The sequence below is a fragment of the Coloeus monedula genome (assembly GCF_965178545.1).
Source record: "Coloeus monedula genome assembly, chromosome: 1".
Taxonomy (NCBI): domain Eukaryota; kingdom Metazoa; phylum Chordata; class Aves; order Passeriformes; family Corvidae; genus Coloeus; species Coloeus monedula.
In genome coordinates this window covers 70,238,265-70,258,014 of record NC_138781.1, presented here as the reverse complement: position 1 = coordinate 70,258,014, position 19,750 = coordinate 70,238,265, and the positions used below count along the sequence as shown (strand labels likewise).

The 19,750-nt window shown below is 53.1% G+C and overlaps 1 protein-coding gene across 3 annotated transcripts; it reads right to left on the bottom strand.

Annotated features, from left to right (window-relative positions):
* Nucleotides 1-282: 282 nt before the first annotated feature.
* TFAP2A (transcription factor AP-2 alpha) lies at nt 283-18,905 on the bottom strand (the record flags this gene model as incomplete). 3 transcript variants are annotated; one of them, XM_082277654.1, is made up of 8 exons in its annotated part: nt 283-571; nt 2,137-2,278; nt 4,586-4,704; nt 5,559-5,790; nt 7,445-7,496; nt 10,409-10,843; nt 12,128-12,154; nt 15,661-15,714. In XM_082277654.1, 8 exons carry the CDS (start codon nt 15,709-15,711, stop codon nt 283-285), a joined length of 1,347 nt encoding a protein of 448 aa, XP_082133780.1. The 3 variants fall into 3 exon arrangements, with proteins under 3 accessions (XP_082133780.1, XP_082133779.1, XP_082133778.1); XM_082277653.1 differs by lacking the exons at nt 12,128-12,154; nt 15,661-15,714 and adding an exon at nt 18,873-18,905; XM_082277652.1 differs by lacking the exon at nt 12,128-12,154 and having other exon boundaries at nt 15,661-15,711.
* Between the last annotated feature and the right edge of the window lie 845 nt (nt 18,906-19,750).

Below are 19,750 nucleotides of genomic sequence, written 5' to 3'. Positions count from 1 at the left end.
CCCCCTGTTCTGTTCTCTTAGGCTCCAAACTGGGGTAAAACGATGGTGGCAGTGGGAAGAGGGGGGAAATTTAAGCAGGAGCAAATGGAAATGTGGATGCTGGGAAGGGGTGTGGAGAGAGGACAGAGCAGTCCTGCAGAGTCAGAGAACAGGACTGGCAGAAGGACGCTCATTCTGTTGCTGTAGCCTGGGGTGCTGGGTGCCGGGGAGAGGGAGGAGGGAGATGAATAGATCGATGCGCTATGAGGGGGAAGGGAGAGGAGTGTGTGGGAGGGGGGATCCTCACTTTCGGTGCTTCTCCTCTTTGTCGCCGCTTTTGGTGCTGTTGTCTGTGTGGCTGTTGGGGTTGTTGCTGAGGTACATTTTGTCCATGGCCTTGAGCGCCTCAGTGAGATAGTTCTGCAGGGCAGTGACGGCAGCACACACCGCCGGGCTCCCAAAGCCGTGCGAGATGAGGTTGAAGTGGGTCAGGCAGCTCTGGATGCCCGGCTCCAAAATGGGGTTGGGCCGCGAGTTCCCCAGGGGAGATCGGTCCTGAGCCAGCAGGTCGGTGAACTCTTTACAGATCTGTCTGTAGCACAAATGGAGCAGAGAGACAGAGGGAGGGAGGGAGGGAGGGAAGGAGGGAAGGGAAGAGAGAGGGAGAGAAATGAACCATCACTGGCAGCAGCAAAGCCCGTGCATTCTCCCTGCTAGACTGCACAAGACCCTGGATCAAGGGGGCTCCTGCTCCAGAGTGCACACACTCTCTTGCTTCTCCCCCTCCTCTCTATGCATCCTTCCCCCTAATTTTCACACTTCCCCAGCACGCACAAACCTCTTCCCTTCACCTTGCATGCACACACAACAGCACACCATAAATCACACCCTGGCCCCATCCAACACACAGGCAGACAACAGGAACAGGGAGACACATGCCTCTTGCCCCACCGCTCTCCATACCTCAGCCCTCAACACTCTCCACAAACACACATCCCTGCCCAGCCGGGATTTGGGGCACAAACACAGTTTAAAGTTCCTGAGCAGGCTTAACAGATGGGCTGTGATATCCAAAGGTAGGTTAAGGGATTTATTCACATCTTGGAAGATCCCTTTCTTTGGGGGGAACCAGAGAGAGATGTGGGCCTCTTCCTTCACAAGGCTAAAACACACACCTGTGTGTCAGGAAGAGTGAGTGAGGGCAGAGCAGGCAATTGAGGATTTAAATTAGGGTATTCTAAAACATTTATATATGTAAATCTCTATCTCCAAATCCAAAGGGACCTTTCCACAGAGGGGAAGGCTGACGCTAACCAGCGCCTGGAAATTTCCTTCCAGGGAGGTGAGAAGGGAGGATACGAGGGCATGGTGCAGAAGATAGGTTATATCACCCACTCACTGCACAAATGGTTGGAGAAATAACGCACCTTAGCGCAAGAGAGCTCAGGTTGAAACAGTTTGTATTCTAAAACCCTCATTAATGTCTTCCAGCCATAAAGCAGCTCCCATCTCCTGCTTGTGTCCTCTGGCACTGTGCCCTTTGATGACACCTCCATTGGTAATTAAGGGCTACCAAACAACCCTTTTAATTTCCAGCAAACATACCAAAACAATCATTTTCTTTTCACGCACCACCTGGAAGTCTAGGCAGCCCCATCAACGATAAACTCTGCTAGCATTTTAACTGCGTACAGATTGTCATTTAAAATATATTTTTAATATCCCTGTATTTGCTAAGTAACAGAGCTGCTTAGGCAGGAAGAACCATTGCCGATTTTAATGAACTGAAATCAGTTTAATGTGCCAGTTTTATTTTACTGTCAATGGGAAGCCTCCCCCTTCTACTTCAGTTGATAAGCTAAGTGAACAGGCGCAGAAAATGTTTTGCTTTGAAGAATTACTGCTTTTCTGTAACTAAACATCCACCCTCAATTTTCACAACTCACATTCAAGGTAATCTGTGCAAACTGATTTGATGGAAACCAAGCTGGGTTGCAGAGTTCTATACAGGAAGGCCAACACACACCCTCACAACTTGCAAAGCCATCAACCACTGGTTCTGCAGCAAACAAATATATTCACTAATAAAAGCCCCAAACCTGAGTTTGCCCCCCTCCCTCATTTCTAAGCAACATGCCAAAAAGTTAAATGTCTTACTTTGTAGCTAGAAGCATGTTTTTTCTTGTGACTTGCTCGTTTGGATCGGAATGTTGTCGGTTGAGAAATTCAGCTACTGCTTTGGCAGGAAATTCTGTCTCACAAACATACCCAAAATCTCTAGCTAGATGCACTGCTTCTCCTGAATAGGGAGGCACGGGTGGGGATGGAAAGAAACACATGGCTCATCAGTACACATCCCACAGAGGCAAAAATCCATTTGAAAAAAACTCCAAAAAACCACTACATTCTACTTGGGCTCTTCTCAAAGGCTTGGACATTTTCTCTTTGAAAAAGTTAGGGAAAGAAATGCTAATTACATCTTATCTTGCAGTTTTCTTTGCTTCAGTTGAAGGCAATGCAAATCTGTATTTTCATGACAATTGTTAGAAGTGAAATCTCGCATAAGAATTTTTAAAAGTTCACATTGATTAACAGATACTTTTAGACAGACAGGCTCCATCCACCTAGAATGTGCGCTTCGATTTACATCTCCATACCTATGGAGAGCCATTTATGTACATTTTATTCACAGCTATTTACCCTGAAAATGTGTTTGCCTCAGCCACATCTCTATATTCTTTTGCATTGCATCAATGATTAATATTGATCATAATTACTCCTAGAGCTCTTCTAAATAAAATGCATTAAACAGCTAAGTGTTTAAAATTTAACTTGATCGCATATAATTATATGTTCACCCCCAAACAATTAACCATGAGAATTTTAGGGTCATTCCACTGAGTCTGTCTGTTTTGTTGATTTTCAAATCTTTGGTTTTAATTTCCTGAACCAGTTGGTTTTTACTGCAGGGCTTCCTGCCATTAGCTCTAGCTCCGGAAGAACGCATGCGCCAATTAGAGCTTCAAAGCCTCAGTCCAGTGAGCTTGTTTCCATAAAATGGAGCGGATCATAAACAATAACAGTACTCTAGAAACTGCCTCATCGCTACAGGACTCAGAGCCCCAGCAATGTTTATACTATCATCTCCCCAAAATTAGCCACCATCACCAAGTTATCTGAAGATTGGGCCTCTGGTTTTGTTTTTTTTAAAAATCATTCTTTTCAAAGCCATTGTATGTGAAAGCCAAACAGAACAATAGATTACCATAAAACCTTCTCCATATTCATTAACATCACAAATAATGTTAAGCATCTACCAAATCTAGACTTTTTACAAGTTTTCCCCTCATGATTTTTTTACCACAGCGTGTCAATGCAATTGCAAAGCCTTTTCAGAAACATGAAGACGCGGTAATTTTCACGCAGTATAAATATAGTTTGTTCACTAATCCTGATGTTTAAAAAAATGATGTCTGGCATCATCGCACAGTGCTCTTTTCCCCATCTCTTTGCACATGAAACATTTTTCTCAGAATGCGAAGCAACAACAAAACAAATTCCCCCCTACACAACCAAACTTAAGCTGAACCTGGACAGCTCGGGCTGAGCTTAAAAGCACTTTACAAACTGAACCGGTCTAAAACGCAGTTGAACCCATACATAAGGGGAAAGGAGAAGGATCTATTTGCAGGCCTCAAACATACTTTGTGTCAGCCAGCGTGACAGAGCCACTGCTTCAAAACTAAATGACTGCAAACTCCTGAGCTCCCTACCTCCCAGTATGGACAGCATAGGACATCCCAAGGCATTAAAAGGAAGCTGCACCTTTTCTGGCCAAAGCAAAGCAGAGGAGAATGATAGCCAAGGGAACATGTGTTCTGAAAATGAGAACCAAAAGGGAGTGGGGGCTGGTGGTGGTGCAACTTTGAGGCTTTCAGGACACCATTAATTCATGGCTGAGGTCAAGGATTCCCAAATTAATTCAGGAAGTAATGGTCACGCATTTCTTAAACGCAGATGTCAGAAAAGTTAAATGATTTACTGTTATGTGGCTGCAGGCTGAGAGGGAGAACAAGCTTAAAGTAGCTGCAGTTTCTGACATTTAAAATCGCTTGGTTGTCCACCTGTGGCAGAAGAACAACACTGAAGTACGAGAGGCTCTGCTGCCCGTAACTTCCAACCTGATGCTCAGGGGTCTCTTATGGGGCTAAGCCCACAATCCCCCTTCACAGTGATCCTTCCCTTGCTGCTCCCAATGAGATCTGCTTACTCCGTAGAGGGATTACTCATTTGAATGAGTGAGCAAGATGGGGCCCTGAAAACAGCTAGCTCGGAAACTTAAAAGCAAAGAAATGGTAGAACGCTTTGCTGAGTCTGCAGGACCCGCACAAACCCGTTTCAGTTAAACAAAAAGCAAAGACACACAATTAACCAGATCTTTTTATAAGACACAGAAAATAACACCCTTCCAAATGGCAACAAGCAGCACTGACTCTGGGAAAGCAGAAAAAAACCCCAAACGACTCAACACCAAGTCTTCTCCCATTTGGCAAAAGCAACAGGCACATTTTCAAAACAAGCCCTCCCAGCTCTTTGAGTCACTTACCCTCCACGAGTGATGTGAGCAAGGTAACGTTAGCAGCTTTACGCCTCCCGGCTGGCAGGTTTAGTCCTATTTTGTCCAGTTTCTCCCTCAGAGATCTCCCTCCATTTTTAGACTTTGCCCTGCTCCACACAGAAAGGCATTGAGAAATGGGGCCTGGGGGAGCACCTGCTCCTACTTTGGCTCCCACCCACACATGCCCCAACACATCGCCTTCCCATGGAGGGAATAAAGGCACAAGGGACGGGATACATGGCTGTGGGTCGCCAAAGACCAACTGTTGCTGAAAGCTGAATCCCAGCTATAGGGATGGTGCTTTGGATGTTTCCACATCTAGAGAACAGGGGCCCTCACTAAGGTCTGGATCAGCCCCAGGGCTGATGGGGAGCTCTGAGGTGGCTGCCTGAGCTCCCAAGGTGCCATGGACACAGGGGCAGCTTCTCCCCAGGTGTGATGGGAGGAGGCCGATTTGTATGGCCGGCAGCCCCAGACCATCACCACCCTCACACCAAACTCTACATGGCCCATCTGTGGCTTCTCAGCAGAGCTGGGCTAAGCGGGGCTGCAGAGATGGGAGCTGCCTCAATTAATCCTGAATGTTATTCCCTGCCCAGGCAGTGCCTAATTGCCTGGGTGAGACCACAGGGTGCCCACCACTAAGCCGGTCATGGGGGTGCGTGCCCGTGGGGGTGTTCATGGCCACGACGGGGGCAGGGACACGCAGGGGCCCTCACGGCGGGGCTCGGGGACCGCACGAGACCGCGCGTTGCCATGGCGACAGCGCCCGGGGCCCCTCCCGCCGCCCGGCCGCGCTGCCCCGCCAGCCGCGCGCGCCCCGCCCCCTAGCGGCGGCCGCCGCACTCCCCCCGCGCCACCGCCCCGCGTGGGCGCTCGTCCTCCTCTTTCCCTGCCTCCATCCCTCCCTCCCGCACGGCACAGCCCGGCATCCCGCCTCCCGCGTCCCCCCGCCCCTCACCTCCGGAGCACTCCGCCCAGCAGGGAGGCGTTGAGGCACTCGGGCGGCGACAGGCGTCTCTGCACTTCCGCCACCGTGACCTTGTACTTGGAGGTGGAGCTGAGCAGCGAGAGGCGGCCCGGCACCGAGCAGAAGACCTCGTTGGGGTTCACCACCCCGCCGAAGAGCGCGTCCTTGTTGATGGGGATGGAGGAGACGGCGTTGTTGTTAGACTTGGAGAGGGACACGGGGCCTGCAGGGAGGGAGGAGCAGGGAGGTGAGGGTGAGGAGCGGGCGGGGAGCCGGGGAGGGAGGAGGAAGCACCCGAGCCGCTCACTGCGGCCAGCCCCGGCCCCGCACCGCCTGCGGGGCAGCGGGGACGCAGCGGGGGCACCCCTCCCCTCTCTCGTCGGGAGGCGCAAGGAGGGAGCCGGACAACCCTCGACCCGCAGCGGGGAAATTGAAAAGAGCCCGCAGCGGCCCCCCGCAGCCCCTGTCGGGCGCCGAAGCCGCCGGGTGCCGCACGTCCGTACCGCCCGTGTCGGACGGGCAGTGCCCGGGCAGCGGCGCAGCCGGCAGGATGTGGCAACCCCGGGGCCCCGCCAGCGCACAAATTTAGACGTGGAAAACCCGTAACGCGGAGGAGAACCGGCACCCCAAAATGTATCTTGGTCCCTGTCCGGCGGCGGCTGGCGGGGAGGTGCCCTGCCGCCGTTCGGTGCCTCGGGTCCCGGCCGCCTTCCCTTTCTGCTCTGCCTTAGCCCGCTCTGCTTGGCGGGCGCAGTCCAACCAAGCGGGGGGCTCTCTCCGTTTTGGATAGATCACTTGTGACATTAATAGCTCTGGGAAGGCTAATAGATACAACAGGAGTTAAACGAACTCTTGAGATTACTAATAAAAGAGCCAATTATCATGTCGACTTGGAAAGAGCATCTCTTAAGATTTATCCCTTGCACATCTAATTTGACGTGACAAAGGCTTTACAGGCGGGGGGTGGGGGGGTATGAAACTTCAGGTTCGCTGGCTGTACAGCGATTAGGGTTAGAGAGGAGAGTGCCTCTACTCAGCACCTCTTTCCAGTGGTGGCCTGGGGACCCAAATTCCAGGCGGCCACGCAGCCATGGCACCCCTCAGAGCAGGCAGGAGCTAGCTACACCTTCCAGCCTTCCAGTTTTACTCCAACAGCATCTCACTATACAGCATCCAAACACAAAACCCATCACTTTCCACCGTTCAAGAACCTGCTTTGCAAAATGCCTTGTGCCACCTTTCCCAATCCTTCAGTTGTGGAAGAACGACGGGAAATGAAAATGGAGTGAAAAATGAAATAAATATTTTACACGATTTGGGTACCAGCTTCCAAGTAATCTAATTCCAAGTGAAGCAAGCGCACAAAGCCAACGAAAACCAAACCACCCTAACAACCGACAGACACCAGTTTCCAGAAACTCGCCCCTTGTTCTCCACCAGTCCACCTCATCACCGGCGTGATTTAAATAAGAAAACCCGGAGGAGGGAGAACAACGATTTCACTTTCACAGCCCCGTTTACCAACAACGATTCAAATCCTCCTCTCAGCCAAATGCATGGGGCAAACCATGAAACCCAATTGTTCTCTAATGCACTAAAAGACCGGCTCGGATTTTCTAGATCATCTGCTAACATTTTCCCTCGTTAACGACAATAATAATTAAAATGCACGGCAAACGTGGCCATTTAAGAGGGCAGATTTTACCGCACATCGCCCGTTTTTCTTTGCTTCCAACCTTTTGGCCAACACTACATGCCAGAGGAAGGAGCGCGGGGCCTGGGGGCTGGAGGGGAGAGGGGGAGGCCGGGTAAGTCCTCCCTGCGAGCAGTCCCCAGCCTGTGACGACATGTTTGGTATGCGCAAGGAAGCGGCTTACCTTTCTTAATTACAGTTTGATCTGGGATGTTAATACCGGGGTCTTCTACGTGCTGCAACAAAAGGAACAGGCAGGGATGTCAATGTACAACCACAACAAAAGGCAGGGAGGGCCGAGGTGGGATGGGGTGCGGGAGAAGTTGTGTGTCGTCTCCCCCCCCCGCCCGCCCCCATTGCCGGGCACGGTGTAGGGAGGGAAACAACAGATCCTGCATGGAGGGAGGGGGGGAAGGGAAGAAGGAGATTTGGGGGGGGGGGATTTCCTTTATCGAGAGGAATCCTGCATCCCTCCCAGCTCTTTCCCCGATCCCCTAGAAAAATATAATAAATCACTCACACACCCCCGGGGCCCGAGTGGCCTTAAGCTTCTGAGGGCTCCCTCCTCCCGTCCCTTCTCCCCTCCCCGGGAAGCAGCCCCGGCCCGGCCCAGCCCTTCCCCGCCGCTGCGCCCGCTCCCGCGCCCGCGGGAGGGAAAGCACAAAGGAGCGCGGACGGGCGCGGGGCCGGGGGGGTCCATGCACCCCGCGCAGCCCCGGGCTCCCCCACTATTGTCCCCTCGCAGGTTCCGCGGTCGCGGCTACAGCTGGGGTTCGCGCGGCGGAGTCACGACGTGATTAGAAAGTCAAATGAAATCATGTTTTCTAATTCCAAAAACTGACAGGCAATATAATGTCTGGCTGTGTTTACAAATTAACACCAGTGCTGCTGAGATAGAAGATTTCGCAATCGTTACAAAACCCAGGCATTACCATTTAAAAAACTATTACTTCCTTCTCTAGTCTTTGTCCAACAATAATACTGATTCTAACATTTTCCATTCTGTCTTGGATTTATGCTCCTGTTAATTGTGCCTGATCTCAATGATTCCGGGTGGATGGTACTAAGTTGCTTTATTACAGGTTTTATTATACTCAATGCTCTCATTTGTAACTTGCCTAAAGTGCTTCTGGATTTAAGTATAATTAAATTGAGAAATGTTCAGAAATGACTACTGCTGCAGTTCTTGTGTTTTAACTATATGGGGAAATATGATCCCTTTATGCATGCACCCTAAACCCATAAAGTAAATGTAGTGTGGCATAATACTTTTATTTGTGTTATTTCTACACATATTCCATACAGGGAGGACTGTTAAGTTTAAAATCCCACAGAGATATTTATGATTAAATAATTTTCACCGTCTACTTGACTTTCTTAAATATTTAGCAGTTGTTTTTATTAAAGGTTAACTGTTGCAGCAACAGAAAAATTCAAAAATTAAGCTCCCGATTCAGATTTCTGTAAAAGATTTTTTTTTAACTAGATAAAATACTCCTAAAAGATACATCCTCTTATTTTGTACTCTCTTTCATGAAGCCTGCTGATTCAGTCTTACAGAGAAAAAAAAATGGTTAGGCTGGCTCAAGGATTTAAACCAGATGGCATTTGGTTTTCACGAAGTATAGCAATGCTATTAATTCATAGATCTGCAGAGGAGGCTTCCCGAATCAGCCCACTGCCATAGAGCACAACTGAGGAGAGGGAGAATTCAAGAGAACATTTTAGGTCATGTTCTTCCTACAGCAATCAGGGGCTTGCAGTCAACAAATTAGTTTATTCTTGCGATTGCCTCCATGTTATTTTATATCAAGTTTAAAGAATTGACCTGCTTTTAACGGATCCAAATTGCTTACTAAATCCTCCACTTTGGAAAACGTATGCGTTTATTGCAAAACTGCTAAACACAACCAGCAATTTTCTGTGGCTAATTTAGCCAGATGAGGGCTGTAATAAATTCACTATTTTCCCCGAGTATAATTTACAAAAGATTTCAAAATGACCCCCAAAAATAGGTAAGTTCATCTGAACATTATCCTTGCAACACGAAACTGTACTCATTAAACTGTCAGCAAATATATTGTTGCAATATTTGATCCTGTAATTTGGGATGGCATTTCGGCAAAAATCACATCCAGATACCGCAGTTCCCTCCTCCTCTTTCCTCCTGCAAGTCAAGCAGCTTCAGTCCCTCAGCATGAGCTCTGTGGGCTTTAATAAATTTATTGCCATGTTCTAATTCCATTTTTGGGGAGAAACCCAGAAAGATGAACTTTGATCATAACCTATCATGTTGCATAAGACCACTTTCCTAACTGAACAATAGCCCTGGCTTGCTTTGTAAGTAGCCTGTGCACTAATGTCATGCTTAATTAGAAATCATTTTTAAAGTGTGTACTCATCGATAACAGAATTAGGTCCCCCAAATAATACATCCTCCAATAGGCTCCCAACATTTAATTTAATATAGGGTGTAGCAGGTCTGACTCGAATTCGATAACCTATAGGTAATGATTTATGAGGTCATCCCTTTGCACCGCTACTAAAAGAAGGAGGCAGCATTTTACTATACCTCTTCCCTGATTTGTCAATTAATTCCTTTAGAGAAGAGGATCTGCCCATACCCTCTTATAACTTTGGATGTGGTTATCCCATATGCCAATCCTGTAATCATGGGAAACCAATTTTTCCTTCTTAGGCCACTTTACCCCACTTTCCCCCCATCCCCCCTTTACATTCGTGAGATCTTGTTAAATGTCCTCACAGGCATTTCAGACTCATGTCTTTCCCAAGGCAGTAAGAAATCCCCAAATCCACGGCCCTGTGGTGATATTATATATTCTTCCAATCGTAACAGCTTATTGTCATTGAGAAGGAAAGATATTGTTAACGATGACAGTAATTTGATTTATTTATATTTTAGTGGGCAAGTTAGCAGGGAGGCGTCGCACAGGGACGAGCTGTGAGAACCTTTTGTTCTAGGTGGGGGTTTCACTTTTCCCTGGGGGGGGGGGAGTTCTCTTCTTCCCTCCCTCTCTTTTTTTTTTTTTGGGGGGGGGGGGTTGGTTCCCCTCCCTCCCTCTACCCCCGACGTTGAGCTCCGGCGTTAAGAGGGAGGAGTGGGCCCTGGGGCGGCCCCTTGGCTTACCGGCACGTCCTCGATGGCGTGGGGGATGGAGTGGAGGGGCAGGTCGGCCAGCCCCGAGCCCAGCCCGTGCGGGGCGTGCAGCAGGTCGTCGTGCCGCCGGTAGTCCCTGCGTGGGTCGAGCCCCGAGAGCTGGTGGGGCAAACCCCGGTGCGTGTGGAGCAGCCCCGTCTCCTGGCTCTGCCTCTGTCCCGGCCATCCTGGATGCTGGGGCTGTGGCTGGGCATGGAGGGGGTTGAGGCTGTACGGGTCGTTCACGTGGGAGTAGGGGTCCTGAGACTGGGGGTAGATGGGCTGGTAAGGGGGGGGGAAGTAAGGGGGCTGGAAGTCGGCGTTGGGGGTGTGGGAGAGCGGTGGGGCGCTGGTGTAGGGAGACTGACCCACGGTCCCCAACTGGGGTAGCCGGGCTGTCCCGTTGCTGGTACTGTCGTGGCGCTCCTGAGGTGGGGAGCGGGAGCGGGGGGGCGTTGGAGGGTGGAGGGGGGTAGAGGAGGGGGAGGAGGGGGAGGGGAAAGGAGAAAAGAAAAACAAAGATAATATCAAACTGATTCTCCTCAAAATCGGCTTGAAAATTTCATCTATAGGGCAATGATGGGCAAATCATCGTCTCCGAGGCAGAGAAAAGCAGATCTGGAGATCTCTCTGCCTCTGATTTCCCTTCCCAAATAATTAAGGGGCAGTCTCGCTTTTTAAAAAACAATAATAACGGCAATAATGATAACAGCAATAATAGCAATAATTACAACAGGACTGCTTATAATAATTAATAAAACATTGCGGCGGTACAGGGTGGATTCACAACAGATCGCGCCCCTGCATTTCAGGAGCAGGTATTTCCCACAAATAAAAAGAATAATTCACAAGCGGGCGTTATTTAAATAATTATTCTGCCACAACCCAAAATCCTTCCTCTGGCCCTTAATAGAACCGAGATAAATACTGTCGCTGAGATTACCGATCGCGTCCCAAGAAAACCCTGCAAAATCCAAGCCCACTGCCATTTTGTTACCAGAAGACGCCGAAATATGCTCCAAACAAACCGGTCGTTCCCCCCAAGAGTTTTAGAAATGTTTCGGAGCGAAAGCACTGCCGTGGTCCCCCACCTACGGGGAGAGCCGTCCCGATGCCCGACCGAACCCCGGGCTCGCCAGCGTGCGATTTCGGAGCGCAGCGGGCAGCGGCGGCCCGGCCGCCGGGGAAGCGGAGGAATGCGGCAGGCAGCCGGGGGAAGCGCCGCCGCCCCGACGGGCGAGCGGCACCGGAATGAGCCCGGGCGTTTCGGCACGGCTCCTCCGGCTCTCGAGGCCGGGCAGATGAGCCCACATGAACGTCTGGGGAAAAAGGAATGGCCTCCACGGAGGAGGATTCGAAGGAAAGAACCACGATCCCGAAAAAGGGAAACGAGAAAGCGAAAATACTACGTTTTGCAGGTGGCAAGGTGAAGGAATCGAAGCGGTAGGGTCCAAGCAAAGCCTTTTGCCGTTCGCTCCAAGCAGACCAAAAAAAAAAAAAAAAAAAAGAAAAGGGGGGGAGGGGGAGGGAAGAAAAGAAAAATAAAGAGAGAAGGGGGGAAATGTAAACCACCGAATTTATAAAAATGAAGGAAAGGAAAAAAGCCCTCTCCAGAAAGCTGGGTGCGAAACCCCCACTGCCACCACCGACAACAATAGCAACACCCAGCGCGCACCGAACCCCCTCCGAGAGAAACGTGAAGCAACTCACCATAGCCGAAAAACTGTGCACTAACATCTGCGAAGAGTCGGGGGTTACAAGTCAAGGTAGAAAAAAATAACGAAAAGGCAGAGGAAAGGGACCGGCGAAGCGCGCAGCCCCCGGCGGAGCCCCGCGGGTGCGGGCGCGGCGCGGGCGCGGAGGGAGCGCGGCCGGAGCCCGGCGCTAGGCGCGGGCGGCAGGACCGGGGCGCCGGGGCTGCTCCTGCACCGCGGGCGCGCCACGATAATCCATCAGAACTTGCACCGATCTCTGCTGCCCTTCATCGAGTGTTCCCAAGGCGAGCTCTCTATCCTGGCGCGGTGTGAGGAGTCAAAGTTGGTTTCTTTTTTCTTTTTTTTTTTTTTGTTTTGGTTTTTTGTTTGTCTGTTTTGCGCTTTTTTTTTCCTTTTTTTTTTTTTTTTAGCGTGTGTGTGTTTGTTTCTTAATCCTTTTTTTTCCTCTGACTCTTTTCTTTCTTTTTCTCCTTTGACTTAGCTGCTGCTTCACTTGAGCTCCTAATAACAGATCTGCTGCCTTCCTGGAGACTCCTAATAGCAGATATTCATGACTATTAATATTACACGAACACTTAATAAGGGAAGAATGGCTGGAAATCGAGCGTGAAGCGAGAAGGCAACTCAAGGCAGAGCCTGTTCTAAATGACGTCCATTGAATGAAGAATCAGTGTATCTAATCAGAGATGGGGGAGAGGGAGAGGGAGAGAGAGACAAAAAGGGAGAGAGAGGGAGCGGGAGAGAGAGAGGGGGCACATGCTGCTGCGTCTGACGAATCACAGGAAAGGGGCAACATTTTAAAAGGTTGCAGGGCATGCAAAAGTGAAAGAGAAAGAGATCCGGAGAGAGGGAGAGGGTGGGAGCCAGGAGGGGGGTGCAGAAGGGGGGTGTGGGGGGGGAGTGGGAGAGACGGGCAGGAGAGAGGGGAGGGGGCGCGGGATCTCCCCCCTTCCTTCCTCACCTTCGCTTCGCTTCCCTTCCCCCCGGCTACCGCCTCCCCATGTCCCCAGCCCCGCAGTCCTTCGCGGGCGCACCTCGGGCTGCGGCTGCTGCGCGTAGCCGGCCTCAAAGCCCAGGGAGAAGAGCGGCTGCTCGCTTCCCGCTTGGTTCTTGCTGCCCTCGGCCGCACCGCCGCCGCCTTTGCGCGGGGTGGGCTCCGCGGGCCCGCCCGCCGCCGCCGCCCCGTCCATGCCTCGACGGCGCCCCGCCGAGGGGCTCCCCTCGCCGCTGCCCCCGCGGCGGCCGCCCCGTGCCGCCGAGCCGGCTCGCCTCCGTGCCCCGCGTCCCGGAAACCGGCTGGGAAAGTTTTTTTGGGTGTCTCCCCCTCTGGGTGTCAGCCCTCCTCCTCCTCCTCCTCCTCCGGTTCGAGCCCAACGCCGAGACCAGCGGGCGCCCGGGGCGGGGGGGCTGGGGAGCCCAAGGAGCATCCGCCGGGCTCCCCGCGGCCCCCCTCTAGGAGGATCCGGGAAGAGACGGGGGAAAAAGGCAGGAGGCAGCAAGGCGGGGAGGGAAGGAGGGCGGGAGGGACGCGGGGGGGAGCGGGAGCCGGGAAAAGAGGCAAGGCGAGCGCTTCTCCCGGCCCAGACAAGCCGGGGCTCCGGCGCAACCCGTCGGACTGGCTGTGCAACTCCCAAACAACTCCCTTAAAACAGGCACCGCTCCGCTCGCCGCCGCCGCTGCCCCGCCGCAGCCGCCGCGCCGCCGGCGCCCGGCCCCACGCTCCGCCCGCCCGCCCCGACCCCCCGGCGCTCCGGCCGCCCCGGGCGCTGAGCGCGGCTGGCCGAGCTTTCATGCCTTTTTTCTGGGTTTATTTCTGCTTATCTTTTTTTCTTTTTCATTCCTTTGTTTTTTTCTTTTTTTTTTTTTTTTTTTTTTTTTTAATTTTCAAGGCAGGTCCTACCCCCGGCACGGTACAGCCACCCTCTTTTCCATCCTCTCTAAAAGTGTCGTCGCACCCGCTCCCGAGGTAAACACGGAGAGCCAACCCTACACGTACGCACAAAATCCGGCGGGTTCGAGGAGCGGCTGCTGCTCCCTCCGTGTTTGGTAACACCTCGGTGCGAAGTCCCATTAACGCAAGGCAACAAAAACCATTTGCGATGAAATCGACACGCTCGCACGTGTGCAAACTGGAAGACCGGTCCTGAGGGGAGGGAGGGGAAAGAGGAACGCTTTCCACCCGAAATGTAGCTGAGGAATATGTGACTTTTTTTCCAGGTTGTAAAAAAAATTAAAAAAAAAACCAAAACAACAACCAAAACAGAAACAAAAAAAACCGACCCACCCAACCAAAAATAATAATTATAAAAACCCTAAACAACCCACAAACTCCAACACCCCTGACACCTCATTCATAGAAATCAAGCACCCGCCAACGAGCGGATCTAAAAGCTCAGCTCCCGCATCGGGAGACAGCTTCATCTCAAACTCCTCGATCCGGGACTAGATCACCAAGTCACTTAGTCGGCGCTGAGCCTGCCGAGTCCTCGGTCCCTTTCCTAAACTACAGCATCGCCCAAAACAGCGTCAGGTCGGACGGGAGAGTGCCCCCTTCGACCCAGAGATGCATGTCGGCAAGGCTCCGCCGAGGCTGAGGGGATCTTCCCGCGTGGGTCACGACCAAATAACAGCGTTCACTTGCAAAGTAGAGTCTTTTATTGCGCGGTTTGAACGCACTGCACAGGCAACTTTTTCGAAACGGGTGACAACAGTATTCGTTGGTTTGAGACTAGGCATGGGTCCTGGGCATCACTCTTCTTTTTCCTCTTCTTCTCCTTTTGTCAGATTAAAAGACACTCGCCTCTTTCTAAAAATATGGATGCACACACAGACACAGAGAGAGATGCGCGCACACAATCTGTGCTGAACGGCTCCAAAACCGAATGAGGTGGATTTAATTTTTTTTTTCCCAAGCGATTAAATTACTATATCTCAAACCCGTGGGAATGTGGCCCTGAAAATTTGGAGGCTGGGGGAACACTGCTCCCAAACCCGTGATTTCAGTTAGGCAGCTGACCCCTGTAAATTTGTGCAGCTCGGTATAATGAACCCACAGATACATCGAAAAGGCTGCATTTAAGCGTCGGTCCTGAGCCAATTTATTGGGATGCCTCGGGTACCTAGAGAGCAAGAATGATTCTCTTCCCTTTGTCTCTTTGCCTTTTCATTCATTCATCTGTCCATTCATTCAGCCAGCCGCCCATCCATCCATCCATCCATCCATCCATCCATCCATATGGATGAGTGTATCATCCTACAAGAGCCTTATCTATGGAGGATCTACCTATAGACCAGGCTGCTTCTGGATCCTGTTTGCCTTTCCTCATACACTTCCGACAAAGCCGTGTTTCCACAAGCCCCGAAGTTCCTGGGGAAGGACCCCAGCCCTCTCCGGCTGCAGGACCGCAAGGAAGCCTGACGACGGAGTAGAAGTTTTCCTAAACGAAATTGAGAGACGGAGGGATGCTGAGGGCTCCCGCTTGCAGCTGTGGGGCCGGGGCTCTGCCCGGGCCCGGGGGAAGCGCTTACCTCACATTCCTCATACTTGATATTATCCGTCAGTTTCCAAAGCATTTTCATGGATTGGCGTGAGAGAGAGGATTTGGTTCTCCCTGCCTTGCCTCTCCCTACGGTGGCGGTGCCGGGCGGCGTGGGGAGCGCGGCTGGCGGAGGCTCGGCAGCGCTCCCGTCCGCGCTCGGAGATCTCCCTCTAATGGTGGAAACTTTTCCCTTTTCCAGCTCTTTACCCACAGTCTAATCGCCTCATTAGCATATCAACAACAGCCCAATTGCTCGCCAGCACAACAACCTGCAGCGATGGACACAGGTAGAAGGGACCCACGAGCAAAAAAAAAAAAAAAAAAAAAAAAAAAAATTAATAACAACAAAAGCTTTTTTCGACCTGCCGAGCCCCGGCGCGGGGGAGTCAGTGGGCCCTGCCTGTCTGCCCCCGAGCCTCGGCCTGCCAGAGGGGAGGAAAGTGGCCAGCGAAATCAAAGAGGCTACCGTCCGATCTGCAGAGAGTTTAGGGCTAGCCATGAAGCCACCCCATGGCATTTATCTCTCCCCCACCCACTTTTTTTCCTTTTTTTTTTTTTTTCCGCGGGGATTAAAGAAAGCAAAGCAAGGAGAAACGACACTCGAGTCCTGCTCGAACGAGGTTATTGTCTGCGGAGGCTTCTGTTGCCCTCCGGATTTGGCTTTTTTTTTTGTGGATATTTTAAAAGCGTCTTTCCTTCGCTACCTTTTTTTTTTTTTTTCTCGGCTCGGTTGGCTATTGGTCTTCAAAAAAAACCACCACCCCAAACAAATCCAGCATTATCTCCCAAATAGAAGTGGGCGAGCGGTAAATTGAATGTAGCAGGAGCCAAAAAGTCTTTTGCAAGCACTTGAGCAAAAGGACAAAACAATGACCACAATAAAACTTTGATACTTTCTTAGGTGGAGCGCTTCATTTGCTTAACAATATGCTGCTAAGAGAGCGCTCAGGCCGCCCTCCTGGGGGGCTGCTTCTCCACCCTTCCCCTCTTTTATTTCCCCGAGTGCCCAGCCTTGCTCCATCCACAGAAGGCTTCGTTTTTCCCGTTTTTCTTCCCACCCCCCCCCCCCCGCCCCCCGGGTGATCCCTCGCTGCTCCGAAGGGCGAGGCATTCCCCTCTCCGTGGGGCTGGCGTGTCGGGCCTGGCGCAGCTCCCCACGCTAGCCGTGTCCCCAGGCGTCCCCAGGAGCCGGGCATCCCCATGGCTCCCTGTGCACCTGGCTGCCCTGCTGCTCACCGAAACTTCCTTTTGCCGACGGCAAAACCTGCCTTGTCGGCCTGGAAGACCCTCCCGGGGCCACCCTCCCCTCCCGCCCTCGACGTCGGAGGAAAATTTACTGCCTCTGGGAGCAAATGGCCCCTGCACTCCGATGGGGAGCCGCAGTGGGCCCTCAGGGGCCCGGCCCACATGTCGCCACGCCGGGAAGGGTGGCAAAGCCTCCGGGCTCCCGGGACTGCTCCTTCACACACGCAAACATCCATGTCCCCAAAACGGATTTTTTTTTTTTTTTTCCTTTCCCCTTCCCCCCTCCTCCACCATACTCCCACCTCCGATGCTCTTTTTCACCAGCGCTTTTGTCTGCCACTGGCAGGAGAGTAAATTGTTTTTTTTACTCCCATTGAGGTTCAAATAGAGCTGGCATATTAAGCCTAGTTAATGCCCCGGGGGGGTGGGGGGAGTGTTGGAGATGAGAAAAAGAGGAGGGAAGGGGGTTGACGAAGGGGCCCATCGCCCCTTAGCGCCGTCCTGTCTGAACCGGGGCGGTCGGGAAAGCCTCCCACCCGGGACAGCCTCCCACCTGCGGCTGCTCGGGACTCCCGTGGGCCAAAGGCCTGACCCTTTTGCCTTCTCTCGCCAGGCCCGGGCCGGTGAAGCGCAGCGTTGCGAGGGGAGGGGGCGGTTTTCCCCGAGAGATCCACACGGGGCAGCGGGAGGCGGGTCCGCGCGGCCCGGCCCCTCCGGCCAGGAGCGGCGAGGGGGGCCCCGCAGCGCCGGGGAGAAGGACCAAAAAAGGCTCGGGTGTAAGGAAAAGTCGGGAATAGATTTCAAGGCAGATAACCCATAAATACGATTGTGCAAGAATTGATTTCAGTGAAAGAAAAGAGAATCTTCTTTTGATCACTTCCTCGCACCGGTCTGATAAAAAGATGTTAGCAGATGCAAAAATAAATTAAATATTTTTGTTTACCTTTTTTTTCCCCCACCTTTTTTGTTTTTCTTGGTTTTTTTAGACGACTTGCTACTACCCTAAAGAAATAAAAAATAAGGTCGTCTGGGGAAAGACTTAGTCGAGAGATTTGAAAAGTTGGGAGCAGAAAAAGAAACTAGGCTCCCATCTGGAACTGGACTGTCCTGGGGAAGAAGTAAATTTTCAAAATGTCCATTTTTCCAAGAAAATCCCGTGCTTGAACAGGACGGCGCATCTTTCCTTTTATTAGTCGGCAAACCGCGGTCATCCGGCCCGAGCGGACGGGCATCACGGCGCTGCAGGGTTTTTCAAGTGTGTCCCGGTTTGGGAGCCTCCGTAACTCCACACGTGTAGTCTCGGCCCTGGTGCTTGTGGGTCCTCTCGGGTCCGTGGAGCCGGGCGAGGCCCCGGCGGGCCGCGTGTTCCCCGCCTGGCCTCTTTCTCTGGTGGGCTCTGCTTTTCCCTTCAGCTCATCCCCGCGGGTGTGCTTTCCACGGGCGCCCCCGGCGCATCTACTGCCGGGTGGGACCCGGCAGCGTTATTTTTCCATGGGATAGGCTGGGGTGGGAGCTCGTAGAGAGGTTTCAGCTCCCGCGACACGTCCCCGATGCGCGGCGGGTCACGCCGGAGGCTACGGGCCCTGCCCCGCGTGGGGTCCCGCCGCGTTCCGTGGGCAGCCCCCGGGCTCCGCGGCGGGCCGGCCGCCGCCAGCCCCGGGCACAGGGACGCCGGGCGGGCACACACCGCCCTCGGCCGGCCCACGCTGTCGGGGTCGTGTCACCCGTGGCGGCGGCGGAGCAGCCCTCGCCCCTCTCGACCCCAGTCCACCGCTCTCTACCTGTTGCACTCGGGCCTCACGAGTGGGCGCGGGCAGCCCCCAGCACCGAGAGCGGCAAAACACCCAACCCCAGCGTCAGGCTCGCTCCCACTCCCTCCGGGCCCGTCACCTTTCTCACTCCTGCCTCCCGTCCCAAAATAACAATAAACCCCCCCGGGGCAGAGGGTCACCTTACCTGCCAGTCCCCCATCTTGGCAAGGAGAGACATCCTGGCTGCGGGCTCCGAGTCCCCAGGTCCCTGCTGGTCATGGACTGCGAGGGCAAGCCACTCGCCTGGGACGCCTGTGGGTAAATCCTCCCCTTACCTGCGCCGGGACTCTCTCACCTGGCCATAAAGAGCTGGGTGCTCCCTGCCCGCGCCTGCGCGCTGCCTCCGCGCTGCCTGCGCGCTGCCCCCCGCCACCGCGCTCCCACCGCGCCCGCCCGGCCCCGCCGCTCCCGGGGAGACGGCGGCGGTGCCCCCCGGAAAGCTCCCGAGCGTGCCCTGGGCATCCTGCAGCCGCCGGACGCCTGCCCGCTTCGCCGTGGTGCCGTGTCCCGGCGCTCCCCCCACCCCGAGCAGAGGGCAACTCTGTCTCTGTCCGCCCGGGTGCCCGCCCGCGGCCAGGGGGGGGCGGACGAGGCCCCCGAGCTTCACCTTCCCCCGGGGTGCCAGTAGGTTACCTCGGGGACAAGTTGTCAAGGAGTACATGGACGTAGTAGTAATAATAATAATAATAATAATAATAATAATAATAATAATAATAATAATAATGACAACATTAAAGGCAAAGCACCGGGAGGGCTGAACTAGCCCAAATGGGTAACGGAGGCACTGCGAATGGCCAGGGGATTCCGGGGAGAAACAAAGACGCCCCATCCAGTGCAGACGGTCTTTCCAGCCCCTGGTACGGGGGCGGCAGCGGCCGGGGTGATGCGTCACCAGGCTGGCCGGGGTCTGTCCCACTGGGCTGAGCGGGAGCGGCGTAGGGTGAGGGATGCAGCGTTCCCCCGGGGAAAGCTGGCCTGCGACAGCCTGTGGCCCTTGGGCCTCCCCACGTCCGTACCCCTTGC